Source organism: Symphalangus syndactylus, chromosome 17 (assembly GCF_028878055.3).
Source record: "Symphalangus syndactylus isolate Jambi chromosome 17, NHGRI_mSymSyn1-v2.1_pri, whole genome shotgun sequence".
Classification (NCBI taxonomy): Eukaryota; Metazoa; Chordata; class Mammalia; order Primates; family Hylobatidae; genus Symphalangus; species Symphalangus syndactylus.
Genome location: NC_072439.2, coordinates 23,837,826 through 23,852,912, shown reverse-complemented (window position 1 = coordinate 23,852,912; position 15,087 = coordinate 23,837,826). Strand labels below are relative to the sequence as shown.

The 15,087-nt window shown below is 50.0% G+C and overlaps 1 protein-coding gene across 7 annotated transcripts in view; it reads left to right on the top strand.

Moving 5' to 3' along the window:
• SIPA1L3 (signal induced proliferation associated 1 like 3) overlaps window positions 1–15,087 on the top strand; it is a 292,121-nt gene that overhangs the window by 198,970 nt on the left and 78,064 nt on the right. For all 7 annotated transcript variants that reach the window (XM_063621132.1, XM_055248054.2, XM_063621131.1 and 4 more), the window contains one exon: window positions 6,471–7,047. In XM_063621132.1, the coding sequence (XP_063477202.1) occupies window positions 6,471–7,047 (577 nt within the window). The remainder of the gene's footprint in view (window positions 1–6,470; window positions 7,048–15,087) is intronic.

Here is a 15,087-nt window from a genome sequence, read left to right as displayed (position 1 = left end):
CAAGCGTGCAATTTCCAAATGGCCACCCGCATCATCCCTGCAGCCTGTGGACTCTCAAAACCCAGTCCCTCTTGCTGGGAAGTAAGGGACCAGCTGTTCTGATGGCTCAAAAACCTTCAGCCGCCGGCCGGGCGCGGTGGCTCACGCTTGTAATCCCAGCACTTTGGGAGGCCAAGGCGGGCGGATCACGAGGTCAGGAGATCGAGACCACGGTGAAACCCCGTCTCTACTAAAAAATACAAAAAATTAGCCGGGCGTGGTGGCGGGCGCCTGTAGTCCCAGCTACTCGGAGAGGCTGAGGCAGGAGAATGGTGTGAACCCGGGAGGCGGAGCTTGCAGTGAGCCGAGATTGCGCCACTGCACTCCAGCCTGGGCGACAGAGCAAGACTCCGTCTCAAGAAAAAAAAAACAAAACCTTCAGCCGTTTGTAATTTTATGATTCGTGAAATCATGAATCAGGAATATAGGAAAAGCCAAAATCTGTCACTATAAGCAGCTAAGTGCTGAATAAAGAAGTTACAAAGCTCAGCTGGGCATGGTGGCTCATGCCTGTAATCCCAGCACTTTGGGAGGCCGAGGTAGGTGGATCACCTGAGGTCGGGAGTTCGAGACCAGCCTGACCAGCATGGAGAAACCCCATCTCTACTAAAAAATATATAAAATTAGCCGGTCATGGTGGCACATGCCCATAATCCCAGCTACTCAGGAGGCTGAGGCAGGAGAATCACTTGAACCCGGGAGGTAGAGGTTGCAGTGAGCCGAGATCACGCCATTGCACTCCAGCCTGGGCGACAAGAGCGAAACTCTGTCTCAAAAAAAAAAAAAAAAGAAAAGAAATTGCAAAGCTCTTCATCACTGTAAAGTGCAATCTGACTGCCCCATTCAGTAGAGAGAGGGACAGGGGAGGTCATCTCATCCATCCCCCTGCCTGGGGTAAGGCCATGCCCACAAGATTTCCCACAGAAGAAAATGTGCCTGGTGTGTGTGGCATTCTTTGAAGCACGTCTGCACTGGAAAATGCCTTTTTCTGTTAAAACTATGCCAACCATACTTTTGTAGAAACTGTTTCGTCTGTCCACATTTAAACCATTGCTTTAGTCAGCATTGAGCACCTGTGCTGGGGAATCCACTAAGCCTAGGGCGGCATCCTGCCACGTGGCACTCCTGGGGCATGAAGGATCACTAGCCAGTCAACACCAGAGATGGAGAGCGAGGGGTCTGGCCTGATCGGCCAGGGTCGCGCAGTAGCTCCCACACTGGTCTCCTGCACGTGCCCTGTCCTCTCGTCCATTCTTCATGAGGCAGCCACAGTGGTCTCCACAGATTGCCCATCTGTTGTCCCTCTGCCAGCACCTGCCTCCATTGGGAACCCAGCGAGAAGCAGATCTCCCTCAAGGATTTAACCAAAGGGAGTTGATGCCACTGACAGAGGTGTGGGGAGCTTGCGGGAACCATGTGGGAAGATGCTGCATCCAGGGACTAGCCAGGGCAGGAACCTTTATCCACCCTCAAGCCTTGATGGGCTCAGAGGGAGATGGGAGAAGTTTCTGAAAGCCGATGAGAGCTGTGGCCATCGGAGAGGGGCGGCCCAACAGGAGCAGTAGCTGTAAGGGACCAAAGATGACAGCCACTGACACTTTCATCACAGCCCCTCAGAGTGGAAGGGAAGAGAAATAAATACTCCAGCCTCTCTCCTCCCGCCTTCCCATCCCGTGCTGGTGCTTCCCATTGGCCAAACTCAGCTGGAAGCCCCAGGGCACAGGAACCAGGTGACAGAGCTGGAGAGATCTTCCTTCCTGAGCACAGAGCAGGGCAGAGAACGGCAGAGTGGATCAGAGGGGACAGACTGAATGGTTTCACCACCAGATCAGATCATTAAATGGTAGCCTGCTCCCATGGTAAGGATAGGAGTGCTAACCCACCAGGGCCCGTGTGGGCTTGCCCCTGGTGACCTCATGGCCTCCTGCTTCTTGCCTTCCGGGCCGTGCCCACCCTGGCCTTCGCTAGTCGGCTGCTACCTGTGCTGCACCCCCTGGCTGCAGCACTCTCCCCCAGCTCTTCCTCTGGGTCCACTCAGCCCTTAGATCCCAGTTTCATCGTCACTTGCTCAGAGAGGCCCTCCCAGATTCTCCCTGTCCAAATCAGGTCTTTCTCTAGTTCTGTCATAACACGCCCTGTTCCCTTTCCTCGTCTTTATGAGTTTATCTCTGCGTGTTGATTTGGTATGTCCCTCCTCCTGGACTAGAAGCTCTGGGAAGGCAGGGACCACGTTATCCCCAATGCCTAAGAGCATAGAGTCCAGGAAATGCTTGTCAAACAAATGGATGGGTGTTGCACTCTTGCCCTTGTCAAGAGTTAAGGGTAAGGGGAGGGAATCAACAAAACCTGGGCAAGCATGACTTTGGCTTGGAGTTTCATGGAGTGTTTTTAATCCATAATCTCTATTTTTTTAAATTATCCTACAGATGGAAGAGAAACAGTAGGAATTCTGTCTTGACACTGTACTGACAAATAGAGGTTTTAATCAAGGATGAAAATACCATACATTTTTAGGAAAGCATAGTTAACTTATTGCATCACCCTGTGCCATTAAGAAACATGAAGAGACCGGGCATGGTGGCTCACACTTGTAATCCCAGCACTTTGGAAGTCCGAGGCGGGCAGATCATGAGGTCAGGAGTTCAAGACCAGCCTGACCAACATGGTGAAACCCTGTCTCTACTAAAAATACAAAAATTAGCCAGGCGTGGGGATTACACACCTGCAATCCCAGCTACTCAGGAGGCTGAGGCAGGAGAATCGCTTGAGCCCAAGATGCTTGAACCCAGGAGGCGGAGGTTGCAGTGAGCCGAGATCGCCCCACTGCAATCTAGCCAGGGCAACAGAGCAGCAAGACTGTGTCTCAAAAAAAAAAAAAAAAAAAAAAATAGAAAAAAGAAAGAAACATAAAGAACAGGCTGGGTGCGGTGGCTCACACCTGTAATGCCAGCACTTTGGGAAGCCAAGGCGGGCAGATCACTTGAGGCCAGGAATTCAAGACCAGCCTGGCCAACATAGTGAAACCCCATCTCTACCAAAAATACAAAAATTAGCCAGGCATGGCAGTGCGCGCCTGTAATCCCAGTTACCCCAGAGACTGAGGCAGGAGAATTGATTGAACCCGAGAGGTGGAGGCTGCAGTGAGCTGAGATCACACCACTGCACTCCAGCCTGGGTGACAGAGCGAGGCTCCATCTCAAAAAATAATAATAATAAAAGAAACATGAAGAACATAACTCACCTGCCCTGGGTGAATATTCTGGCAGGTGCCTTGGCCTTTTTGTGCACTTTTAGCAATAATCTGCCCAAAGGCCACTGAGCCTCTATTTAATTTGGTCATCAGAGCATCACATCCAAGATACTCATCAAATCTCCAAATGTGACTCATCAACAGATCTTCTCCCTGTCCAGGCTCAGGGCTCCTTCCGCCCAGAAGCCTCGATGGGTGGAGAGCCTGATTACCTCTCCTGCTTCTGCACCTTGCACTTCTCCTCCTCCCAGCCCTGCTCACTGCCAGGTTCTGACCCATCCAGGGTTGGAGTGTAGGGAGGAAAAGGGAGGTAGGGAAGTGCCATGTGGACTGTGGCTGGAGCTGGCTGGCTGCTCGCCAGGCTCTTCAGGGGCTTCCTGCACAGGCAGGAGACAGATCCCAGTCCCCTTGCTGCTATAAGGATCACCCTGGGCGCGGTAGTTCATTCCTGTAATCCCAGCACTTTGAGAGGCCAGGGCGGGTAGATCACTTGAGATCAGTAGTTCAAGACCAGCCTGAGCAACATGGTGAAACCCTGTCTCTACTAAAAATACAAAATTAGCCAGGCGTGGTAGCAGGTGCCTGTAATCCCAGCTACTTGGGAGGATGAGGCAGGAGAATTGCTTGACCCTGGGAGGCAGAGGTTGTGGTGAGCCGAGATTGTGCCATTGTACTCCAGCCTGAGCTAGAGTGACACTCCATCTCAGAAAAAAAAAAAAAAAAAAAAAAGCATTACCTAGGGGATCCCTCCTGCTGGGGGTGGGGTAGGGAGAGAATGGGGCTCACCCACTAGCTTTCTCCACAAGTTCCTTTTCTCTCTCCATAGTTTAAACAGTGGGAAATGTGGTATAAAAGCTTGGGGGAACAGAGTTTTCAGATCATTTTCTCTTTTTTTTCTTTTTGACACAGTGTCTCTCTCTGTCGCCCAGCCTGGAGTGCAGTGGCGCATTCTTGGCTCACTGCAACCTCTGCCTCCTAGATTCAAGTGATTCTCCTGCCTCAGCCTCCCGAGTAGCTGGGACTACAGGCCTGTGCCACCACACCCAGCCTCATTTTCTCTTTACGCTCTCCTGAGTTGCTGTCAGATTTTGATAGCGCCTCCATCAAAACCGAAATAGGAAGAGTTCCATTCTAACTTCCTGTTACAATGAACTTCCTTTGTTTATTTTTTTTTCTTCTTTAAACCTCAGCATCTACCAGAGGAATGCAATGAATTTTCAAAATAACCTTTGTTAAGATGACTTACAAGGTATACACAAGTGTTCAAAAGAACTAAAACTCGTAAACATTCTACATCAGTCAGCTATTCCTGCAATAAAGCCGTATAACAAACCACCCCAGAGCTCAGCGATAGACATTAACGTTTCTTTCTGGCTCACACATCTGCGGGTCTGCTGGAGTCTGGCTGGACTTGGTTCCAGGTCTGCTCCAGAGGTCCCTCATCTTCTGGGACCAGTATACTACCTGGGGTCTGTTCATCCCACAGTGATGGCAGGTGCTTAGGAGGCAATCCCCCTACCCCAACACACACACACTTCAAGCCTTTAACTTGGAAGCCATTGGCCAAATCAAGTCACGTGACCAAGATCCGTGGGGTGTGCCTGCCTACGAAGGTGGAGAGGAGGCAGTGGATTTTTTTTTTTTAATGTCTTCCCCAATTTAAATCCTTTTTTTTTTTTTTTTTTTTTTTTTGAGACGGAGTCTTGCTCTGTCACCCAGGCTGGAGTGCAGTGGCACAATCTCGGCTCACTGCAAACTCCGCCTCCCGGGTTCATGCCATTCTCCTGCCTCAGCCTCTCCAAGTAGCTGGGACTACAGGCGCCCGCCACCACGCCCGGCTAATTTTTTGTATTTTTAGTAGAGACGGGGTTTCACCGTGGTCTCGATCTCCTGACCTCGTGATCCGCCCGCCTCGGCCTCCCAAAGTGCTGGGATTACAGGCGTGAGCCACCGCGCCCGGCCTAAATCTTTTAATTTAAAAGTAAACTTTAGGCCAGGTGCGATGGCTCACGCCTGTAATCCCAGTACTTTGGGAGGCCAAGGCGGGCATATCACCTGAGGTCGGGAGTTCGAGATCAACCTGACCAACATGGAGAAACTCTGTCTCTACTAAAAATACAAAATTAGCCAGGCGTGGTGGTGGGCACCTGTAATCCCAGCTACTCGGGAGGCTGAGATAGGAGAATTGCTTGAACCCAGGAGACGGAGGTTGCTGTGAGCCGAGATTGCGCCACTGCCCTGAGGGAGTAGGTTTTTGCCAAACTGTGAGATCTGCCGCATGGTCTATGTGTATTTAAAACGGGAATAAATGAACAGTCCTTGGGGAATTACCCTTTGATGTCAGAGGATGTTCAGACATCTGCTTTGTAGAAAATGTGTATGTGCCCTAACACTTTTTTTTTTTTTTTTTTGAGACATAGTCTGGATCTATCCCCCAGGCTGGAGTGCAATGGCGCCATCTTGGCTCACTGCAATCTCCGCCTCCCAGGTTCACGCTGTTCTCCTGTCTCAGCCTCCCAAGTAGCTGGGACTACAGGCACCCACCACTACGCCTAGCTAATTTTTGTATTTTTAGTAGAGACAGGGTTTTACCATATTGGTCAGGCTGGTCTCGAACTCCTGACCTCAGGTGATCTGCCCACCTCAGCCTCCCAAAGTGCTGGGATTACAGGTATGAGCCACTGTGCCCAGCCGACTTTTTATTAGATTTCGAATCTGGTTAGCCAACAACTTACTAATTAGACGTGGACTTTCATTCTTCAGAAGGAAACGGCGTTTGGCCGGGTGTGGGGTGTGATGGCTCATAACTGTAATCCCAACATTTTGGGAAGCCCAGGAGGTGGGATGGCTTGAGCCCAGGAGTTTGAGACTAGCCTGGGCAACATAGTGAGACCTCGTCTCTACAAAAAATAAACAAAATTGGCTGGGCCCATGGTGGTGTAAGCCTGTAGTCCCAGCTACTTGGGAGGCTGAGGCAGGAGGATTGCTTGAGGACAGGAGGTCAAAGCTGCAGTGCGCTATGATTGCACCATTGCACTCCAGCCTGGGTGACAGAGTGAGACCCGTCTCGATAAAACAAAACAAACAAAAAACCCTATTCCTCTTTTTTTATCAAACATTTTCTCTCTAAAGTGTCTTAGTGCCTTTCTTCCCACCATCTAAATAATCTCTCCCTCCACAGTATGGCTGTGACCCGATCCAAAGACGCTCCTCCTTTCGGCCCCCCCATCCCCAGTGGAACCACATTCCGCAAATCCGACGTCTTCAGAGACTTCTTGCTGGCCAAGGTGATTAACGCTGAGAATGCCGCGCACAAGTCCGACAAGTTCCACACCATGGCCACCAGGACCCGCCAGGAGTATCTCAAGGACCTCGCCGAAAACTGTGTCTCCAACACCCCCATCGACTCCACTGGCAAATTCAACCTCATCTCCCTGACCTCCAAGAAGAAGGAAAAGACAAAAGCACGGGCTGGCGCTGAGCAGCACAGCGCAGGGGCCATCGCCTGGAGGGTAGCAGCCCAGGACTACGCCCAAGGGGTGGAAATCGACTGCATCTTGGGAATTTCCAATGAGTTTGTGGTGCTCCTGGACTTACGCACCAAGGAGGTAGTGTTCAACTGCTACTGCGGGGATGTCATTGGCTGGACTCCAGACTCCTCCACACTCAAAATCTTCTATGGACGAGGGGACCACATCTTCCTACAGGCGACAGAGGGTTCTGTGGAGGACATAAGGGAGATCGTGCAGAGACTGAAGGTAAGGGAGAGAGCCTGGTGATAGGGCGGCAATTTGTATGGTTTCGGCCTCAGGAACCACTGAAATACTTCCCTAGCCCAGTCAGTTAGGCTAAGACACGCGCTGGCCCGGAGAGAATCACAGTTGTCACTGACAAACTAGACATCTTGGGGGTTCTGCAGCTAGGTTCTTCCTCTGGAAGGTTTGTGCCAGAGATCTAAGGATCTTCATGCTATTACCTTGGAAAGACAAGAGATACTTATTAACCTTGGACATTGATAGAAAGTATAAGTTTAAGCTTAAGGAAAAATGTAGGCCAGTCGCCATGGCTCATGCCTGTAATCTCAGCACTTTAGGAGGCTGAGGTGGTGGATCGCTTGAGCCTAGGAATTCCCAGACCAACCTGGGTAACCATAGTGAGACTCTGTCTGCAAAAAAAAACAAGAAAATTAGCGAAGCATGGTGATGCATGCCTGTGGTCCCAGCTACTCGGGAGGCTGAGGTGGGAGGATTGTTTGAGCCCAAGAGGTTGAGGCCACAGTGAGCTGAGGTCACGCCACTGCACTTCAGCCTGGGCAACAGTATGAGACCCTGTCTCAAAAAAAAAAAAGTATAAGAGTACTTTCTAAAATAATTAAAATAGAATGAAAAATGTCCCAACCATTAAAGGATAGGGAGAGGTGAGAGGAGGAAAAAATACAAGAAAGCACAAAGGAACATAAAATTATATGGCAGGAATGAGTTCCATGTTAGTAATTACAGTAAATGTGAAGGTTTAACTTGCCCTATTAAAAGACAAAGACTCACAGTCTAGGTAGAAATCTTCCCCTAAACCCCTCGTGGACAAACCAAGAGTGGCAGATTGGTGACAGCTTAGCTGCTGTCTGCCTGAAGCATTGTGCTGAGAAGTACTCAGGCCCAATCTAAGCTCCACAAGAAAAAACACTGTGGTCAGTGATTTGCCTCTGCAGTGGGTTTGGCAGAACGGCGTGCCATGTGTGCTAAATAGAGATAGCACATAACACGGCAGTTCAGAGCACAAGATCTAGTCAGAAGGCCTGGCTTCAAGTCCCAGCACTGCCACTTACCAGCTGCATGACCTTGAGCCAAGTTATTTAGCTTCTTTGTGATTCAGTTTCTTCATCTGAAAAGCAGGAACAAGAGGCCGGGCACGGTGGCTCACGCTTATAATCCCAGCACTTTGGGAGGCCGAGGCGGGCGGATCACGAGGTCAGGAGATCGAGACCACGGTGAAATCCCGTCTCTACTAAAAATACAAAAAAAATTAGCCGGGCGTGGTGGCGGGCACCTTGTAGTCCCAGCTACTCAGAGAGGCTGAGGCAGGAGAATTGCTTGAACCCGGGAGGCGGAGCTTGCAGTGAGCCGAGATTGTGCCACTGCACTCCAGCTTGGGCCACAGAGCGACACTCTGTCTCAAAAAAAAGAAAAGAAAAGCAGGAACAAGAATCATTCTGCATTGCTGGGTGCAGTGGCTCATGCCTATAATCCCAACACTTTGGGAGGCCTAGGAGAAAGGAATGCTTGAGCCCAGGAGTTTGAGACCAGCCTGGGCAATATAGTGAGATGCTGTTTCTAAAAAAAAATCAAAAAACAAATTAGCCGAGGCGGGTGGATCACGAGGTCAGGAGATCAAGACCATCCTGACTAATACGGTGAAACCCCGTCTCTACTAAAAATACAAAAAAATTAGCCGGGCGTTGTGGTGGGCGCCTGTAGTCCCAGCTACTCAGGAGGCTGAGGTAGGAGAATGGTGTGAACCGGGAAGGCAGAGCTTGCAGTGAGCTGAGATCATGCCATTGCGCTCCAGCCTGGGTGACAGTGCTAGACTCTGTCTCAAAAAATAAAAATAAAAAATAGGCTGGGCACGGTGGCTCACACCTGTAATCCCAGCACTTTGGGAGGCCGAGGTGGGCGGATCACAAGGTCAGGAGATTGAGACCATCCTGGCTAACACAGTGAAACCCCGTCTCTACTAAAAATACAAAAATTAGCCAGGCATGGTAGCGGGTGCCTGTAATCCCAGTTACTCGGGAGGCTGAGGCAGGAGAATGGCATGAACCCGGGAGGCGGAGTGCAGTGAGCCGAGACCGTGCCATTGCACTCCAGCCTGGGCGACAGAGAGAGACTCCGTCTCAAAATAAATAAATAAATAACGACAGGGCAAGACTCCGTCTCAAAATAAATAAATAAATAAAATAAAATAAAATAAAATAAAATAAAATAAAATAAAATAAATTAGCTGGGCATGGTGGTGCACACTTGTGGCCTCAACTATTCAGGAGGCTGAGTGGGATGATCACTTGAGCCCAGGAGTTTGAGGCTGCAGTGAGCTGTGATCGTGCCACTGCACTCCAACCTCGGCAACAGAGAGAGACCCAGACTCAAAAAAAAAATGAAAAAGTGGCCAGGCGTGGTGGCTCACACCTGTAATCCCAGCACTTGGGGAGGCCGAGGTGGATGGATTATTTAAGGTGAGGGGTTCAAGACCAGCCTGGCCAACATGATAAAACCCCATCTCTACTAAAAATACAAAAATTAGCCAGGCGTGGTGGCACACACCTGTAATCCCAGCTACTCGGGAGGCCGAGGGAAAAGAATTGCTTGAACCCGAGAGGCAGAGGTTGCAGTGAGCTGAGAGTGAGCCACTGCACTCCAACCTAGGTGACAGAGCAAAACTCTGTCTCAAAAAAAAACAAAAGCAAACTCCTGTGTTCCTCCCCACCCCTCTCAGAGGTTTCCTGACTTCGTAAAGTAGAAGTCGTCTACTCAAATAAGGTTTTAGGGAAAAAAAGGTCGACTCCATCCCTCCATTTGCGGATGTCAGAGCCTTGGCATCAGCCTGGGCTCCACTCTCTCTCATGCCCACATTCGTCAGCTCCACTTCCGTAGGCAGATGCCAGCCACCTCTCCCACAGCCCTCACCCTGGCGCGAGCCACCCTGGTCTCTCCCAGACACTTTTGGTGGTGTTCTTTCTGGTCCTTCTTGCCCCTGCCCTTGCTTCTCTGTGGCCTGTTCTCAATGTGGTAGTGAGAGCAATCACATCACCTCTCTGCTTAAACCCTCAGGTCACTCTAGGTTAAAGCCTCAGTCCTTACGGAAGCCCATGAGGCCGGGTGTGACCTGGCTCCCTGTTGACTTCTCTGACCTCATGTCACTGTTGCCCTCTCTGCCCCAGCCATGCAGACCTCTGGGGTTTCACGCGCATGCTAGGGCGGCATCCAGCCTCAGGGCCTTTGTACCGCCTGTGCCTCTCGCTGGAACACTTCTCTGATCACCACATGGCTCGCTGCCTTTCCTCCTACAGGCCTTTGGTCACATGTCGCCTTGTCAGTGAGGCCTCGTTATCTAAGATTGCACACCCCCTCCCCTGGCTTGGAGCACATTCCCCCGCTTTGCCTGCTTAACCACCGTCTGCCATGCACTGTGTGTTATCTGTTCACTGCCGTGTCCTCAGCATCTGGGCCAGCATCTGGTGCACAGTAGCCGCTGAGTGAGCAGGAACCGAGTGCGGGCACGAATGCATCGTACGCTATAGTGGCTGCAATAGCGAGCATCGAATGGTCGCCAGCTCTGCGTCAGACCCTGCTCAGCACCTTGGGTGGTTTTGCATCTCTTGCTCACAAAAGCCTGATGAAGTCCTCACTTCACAGATGAGGAAACTGAGGCCCAGAGATACCTTGACTTGCTCAGAGCCCAAAGAGCCTGGGTTTTGGGGTTTTTTGTTTTGTTTTGTTTTTTGAGATGGAGTCTTGCTCTGTCCCCAGGCTGGAGTGCAGCAGAGCGATCTTGGCTCACTGCAACCTCCACCTCCCAGGTTCAAGCATTTCTCCTGTCTCAGCCCCCCAAGTAGCTGAGACTACAGGTGCCCGCCACCATGCCCAGCTAATTTTTGCATTTTTAATAGAGATAGGGTTTTGCCATGTTGGCCAGGCTGGTCTCGAACTCCTGGCCTCAAGTGATCCACCCTCCCTGGTCTCCCAAAGTGCTAGGATTACAGGCCTGAGCCACCATGCCCAGCCAAGCCTGGGTTCTTAAACGCTAGGCTACTCCACCTCCCCTAATCTTGACAGCAGCTCACGTTTCTTGAGCAGGGACCATGCCAGGCACTGTGCCAGGTGACATGTTTTACCCACATCCTCACTGTGCCACTCTGTCCCACACCCACCCCCGTGCCTGTGGTTGGCGGAGTCCTTTTAGAGCACATTTCCACAGCCATACCCCCACCCCCACCCCCAGTCTCAATGCCCCAGAGCCTGCTGGGGAACCAGTGGGCCAGGGAATGGTGACATAAGCCATCTCCCATGGAGGGGCAGGCCCGTTTTGAATGACTCATGACAGTGAGTCTCTCTCTTTGTGAAGCACCCACAGGGTACAGATTCTACTCTCCCTGCAGGCTGACTCAACTGCCCCAGACATCCTGAACTAACGGTATCCCATCACTGGTTAATTGAATGAGTGTTATTATGCGCCTGGCCTTGGGCTGGCCAGTGCTGGGACATAGCGATGACCATAACAGACCCAGGCCTACTTTTATGGGGCTCCTCTCTGGGACAGATATTAAACACGCAATTCGGCCGAGCGCGGTGGCGCATGCCTGTAATCCCAGCACTTTGGAAGGCGGAGGCGGTTGGATCACGAGGTCAAGAGATCGAGACCATCCTGGCCAACATGGTGAAACCCCATCTCTACTAAAAATATGAAAAAATTAGCCAGGTGTGGTGGCGGGCGCCTGTAGTCCCAGCTACTCAGGAGGCTGAGGCAGGAGAATGGCACGAACCCAGGAGGCAGAGGTTGCAGTGAGCCGAGATTGCACCACTGCACTCCAGCACTCCAGCCTGGCGACAGAGTGAGACTCCGTCTCAAAAAAAAAAAAAAAAACCACGCAATTCAAGTGCCAAGAGCTTAAAAGGGGGGTGTGAGGATGCCAGGAGAACCTCTCAGACGGTGCCAAATCAGACAAGGAGAAGGTCTGAAATCCACAGGTTGGATACAGTCCCAGATGTATTTAGTTAGTTAACAAAGTTTAACATTTAGAGCAAGCTTGTCCAACCTGCAGCCCAAGATGGCTTTGAATGGCACCCAACACAGATTCATAAAGTTTCTGAAAACATTATGAGTTTTTTTGTGATTTTTTTTTTAAAGCTTATCAGCTATCATTAGTGTTAGTGTATTTCATGTGAGGCCCAAGACAATTCTTTTTTTTTTTCTTTAAGGCAGACTCTCGCTCTGTTGCCTGGGCTGGAGTACTGTGGTGCAATCTCAACTCACTGCAACCTCTGCCTCCCCGGTTCAAGCGATTCTCCTGCCTCAGCCTCCCAAGAAGCTGGGATTACAGATGTGCACCACCATGCCCAGCTAATTTTGTATTTTTTTAGTAGGGACGGGGTTTCACCATGTTGCCCAGGCTGGTCTTGAACTCCTGACCTCAGGTGATCTGCCCACCTCAGCCTCCCAAAGTGCTGGAACTGCAGGCATGAGCCACTGTTCCCAGCCCAATTTTACTTTTTAATTATAGAAAATTGCAAGCATACACTAAAGCAAAGGGAATCATATAAGAACCCCAGTCTTGGCCAGCTGCAGTGGCTCACACCTGTAATGCCAGCACTTTGGGAGGCCAAGGCAGTTGGATCACCAGAGGTCAGGAGTTCGAGACCAGCCTGACCAACATGGAGAAACCCTGTCTCTACTAAAAATACAAAATTTGCTGGGTGTGGTGGCATATGCCTGTAACCCCAGCTCCTCGGGAGGCTGAGGCAGGAGAATTGCTTGAACCCAGGAAGCGGAGGTTGCAGTGAGCCAAGATTGTGCCATTGCACTCCAGCCTGGGCAACAAGAGTGAAACTCCGTCTCAAAAAAAAAAAAAAAGAGAGAACCCAGTCTTCATTACCATCTCCAATAGTTACTGACCCATGGCTGATCTTGTTTCTTTCTTCCCTCCCTCTCTTTCCCAATTATTTTGAAGCAAATCCTAGACATCCTATCATTTCATCCATAAACTTTTCAATATTTATTTCTAAAAGATACAACTCTTAAAACATAACATAGCCATCATACATAAAATAAAAAATTAACGATAATTCCTTATTGTCAAATAAACACATTGTCACCCATGAATGGGCTATAAAATCAATCACAGAGATGTAAATTTTTTTATTTTTAATTTTAACTTTAATTTTTAAAGACAAGGTCTTGGTGTCATCCCGGCTGGAGTGCAGTGGCACAATCATCGCTCACTACAGTGTCACTCTCCTGGGCTCAAGCCTGCCTCCAACCTCAGCCTCCCAAGTAGCTGGGACTGCAAGCCTATGCCACCATGCTCAGCTAATTTTTTTTATTTAATTTTTAGTAGAGATGAAGTCTTGCTATATTGCCCAGGCTCATCTTGCACTCCTGGGCTCAAGCAGTCCTCCTGCCTTGGCCTCCGAAAAGTGCTGAGATTACAGGCGTGAGGCACTGCACTCAGCCTGAGTTGCAACAATGTTAAAGGTTAGATGTCTTAGTCCACTTAGCCTGAATATAACAGCATAGCTTAGATGGAGTAGCTTATAAGCAAGAGCAATTTATTTCGTCGCAGTTCCGGAGGCCAGGAAGTCCAAGATAAAGGCACCTGCAGGTTCTGTATCTGGTGAGGGCCCCTTTCAACTTCACGAATGGCACCTTCTTGCTGTCATGGTGGAAGAGGTGAACAAGTTCCTTGGGCCTCTTTTTTTTTTTGAGACAGTCTCGCTCTGTCGCCCAGGCTGGAGTGCAGTAGCATGATCTCGGCTCACTGCAACCTCTGCCTCCTGAGTTCAAGCGATTCTCCTGTGTCAGCCCCCCAAGCAGCTGGAATTACAGGCGTACACTACCACGTCAGGCCTCTTTTATATGGGCACTGATCCCCTTCATGAGGGTTCTGCCATAGTAATAGGATGGGAAAGAATAAAAAGTGTCACAGTGCACCTCAGTGAGTAAAGATAAGACTATTTTATGAAGCATTGTTTTGGTCATACATGTTTCCCCCACTTTCCAAATTCTCGCCGTCCAAATCAGGAACCAGACAGATTCAGTGACATTTTCAGGTAAGTACTTTACCATCCAAATGCTTATTTCTTACTATCCACACTCAAGAATCTGATGGATTTCAGCCGGGCGCGGTGGCTCACGCTTGTAATCCCAGCACTTTGGGAGGCCGAGGCGGGCGGATCACGAGGTCAGGAGATCGAGACCATGGTGCAACCCCGTCTCTACTGAAAATACAAAAAAAATTAGCCGGGCGTGGTGGCGGGCGCCTGTAGTCCCAGCTACTCGGAGAGGCTGAGGCAGGAGAATGGCGTGAACCCGGGAGGCGGAGCTTGCAGTGAGCCGAGATCGCGCCACTGCACTCCAGCCTGGGCGACAGAGCGAGACTCCGTCTCAAAAAAAAAAAAAAAAAGAATCTGATGGATTTGAATTGCAAGGAGTATTTGTGTCTGTGGGCGTGTGTGTAAAACACGAATGTGTAGAGTAGTTTGTGACATAAAATTATTCCTTTTCTTGGCTGGGCGCAGTGGCTCACGCCTGTAATCCCAGCACTTTGGGAGGCCGAGATGGGTGGATCACTTGAGGTCAGGAGTTCGAGACCAGCCTGGCCAACACAGGAAAACCCCATCTCTACTAAAAATACCAAAATTAGCTGGGTGTGGTGGCAAATGCCTATAATCCCACCTACTCGGGAGGCTGAGACAGGAGAATTGCTTGAACCTGGGAGGCGGAGGTGGCAGTGAGCTGAGATCGGGCCACTGCACTCCAGCCTGGGTGACAGCGAGACTCCGTCTCAAAAAAAAAAAAAAAAAAATTATTCCTTTCTTCCAGTGGTGGTGAGAAAAGTATGAAAGCCGGCATTCTGATAGGTATGTTACATAGCACCATTTCTAGCCAGGGGATGACTCCTCACAGGAAATGTAAGCCATTCCCTGTTACTTTTCCATAACCCAGTTTTAGGAAAGGGCAGGCATTCTTGACAACTTGCTTAATAGCCACAGCTGGTTACGTTCATCTTGTTTTTATCCCAAGAAGAG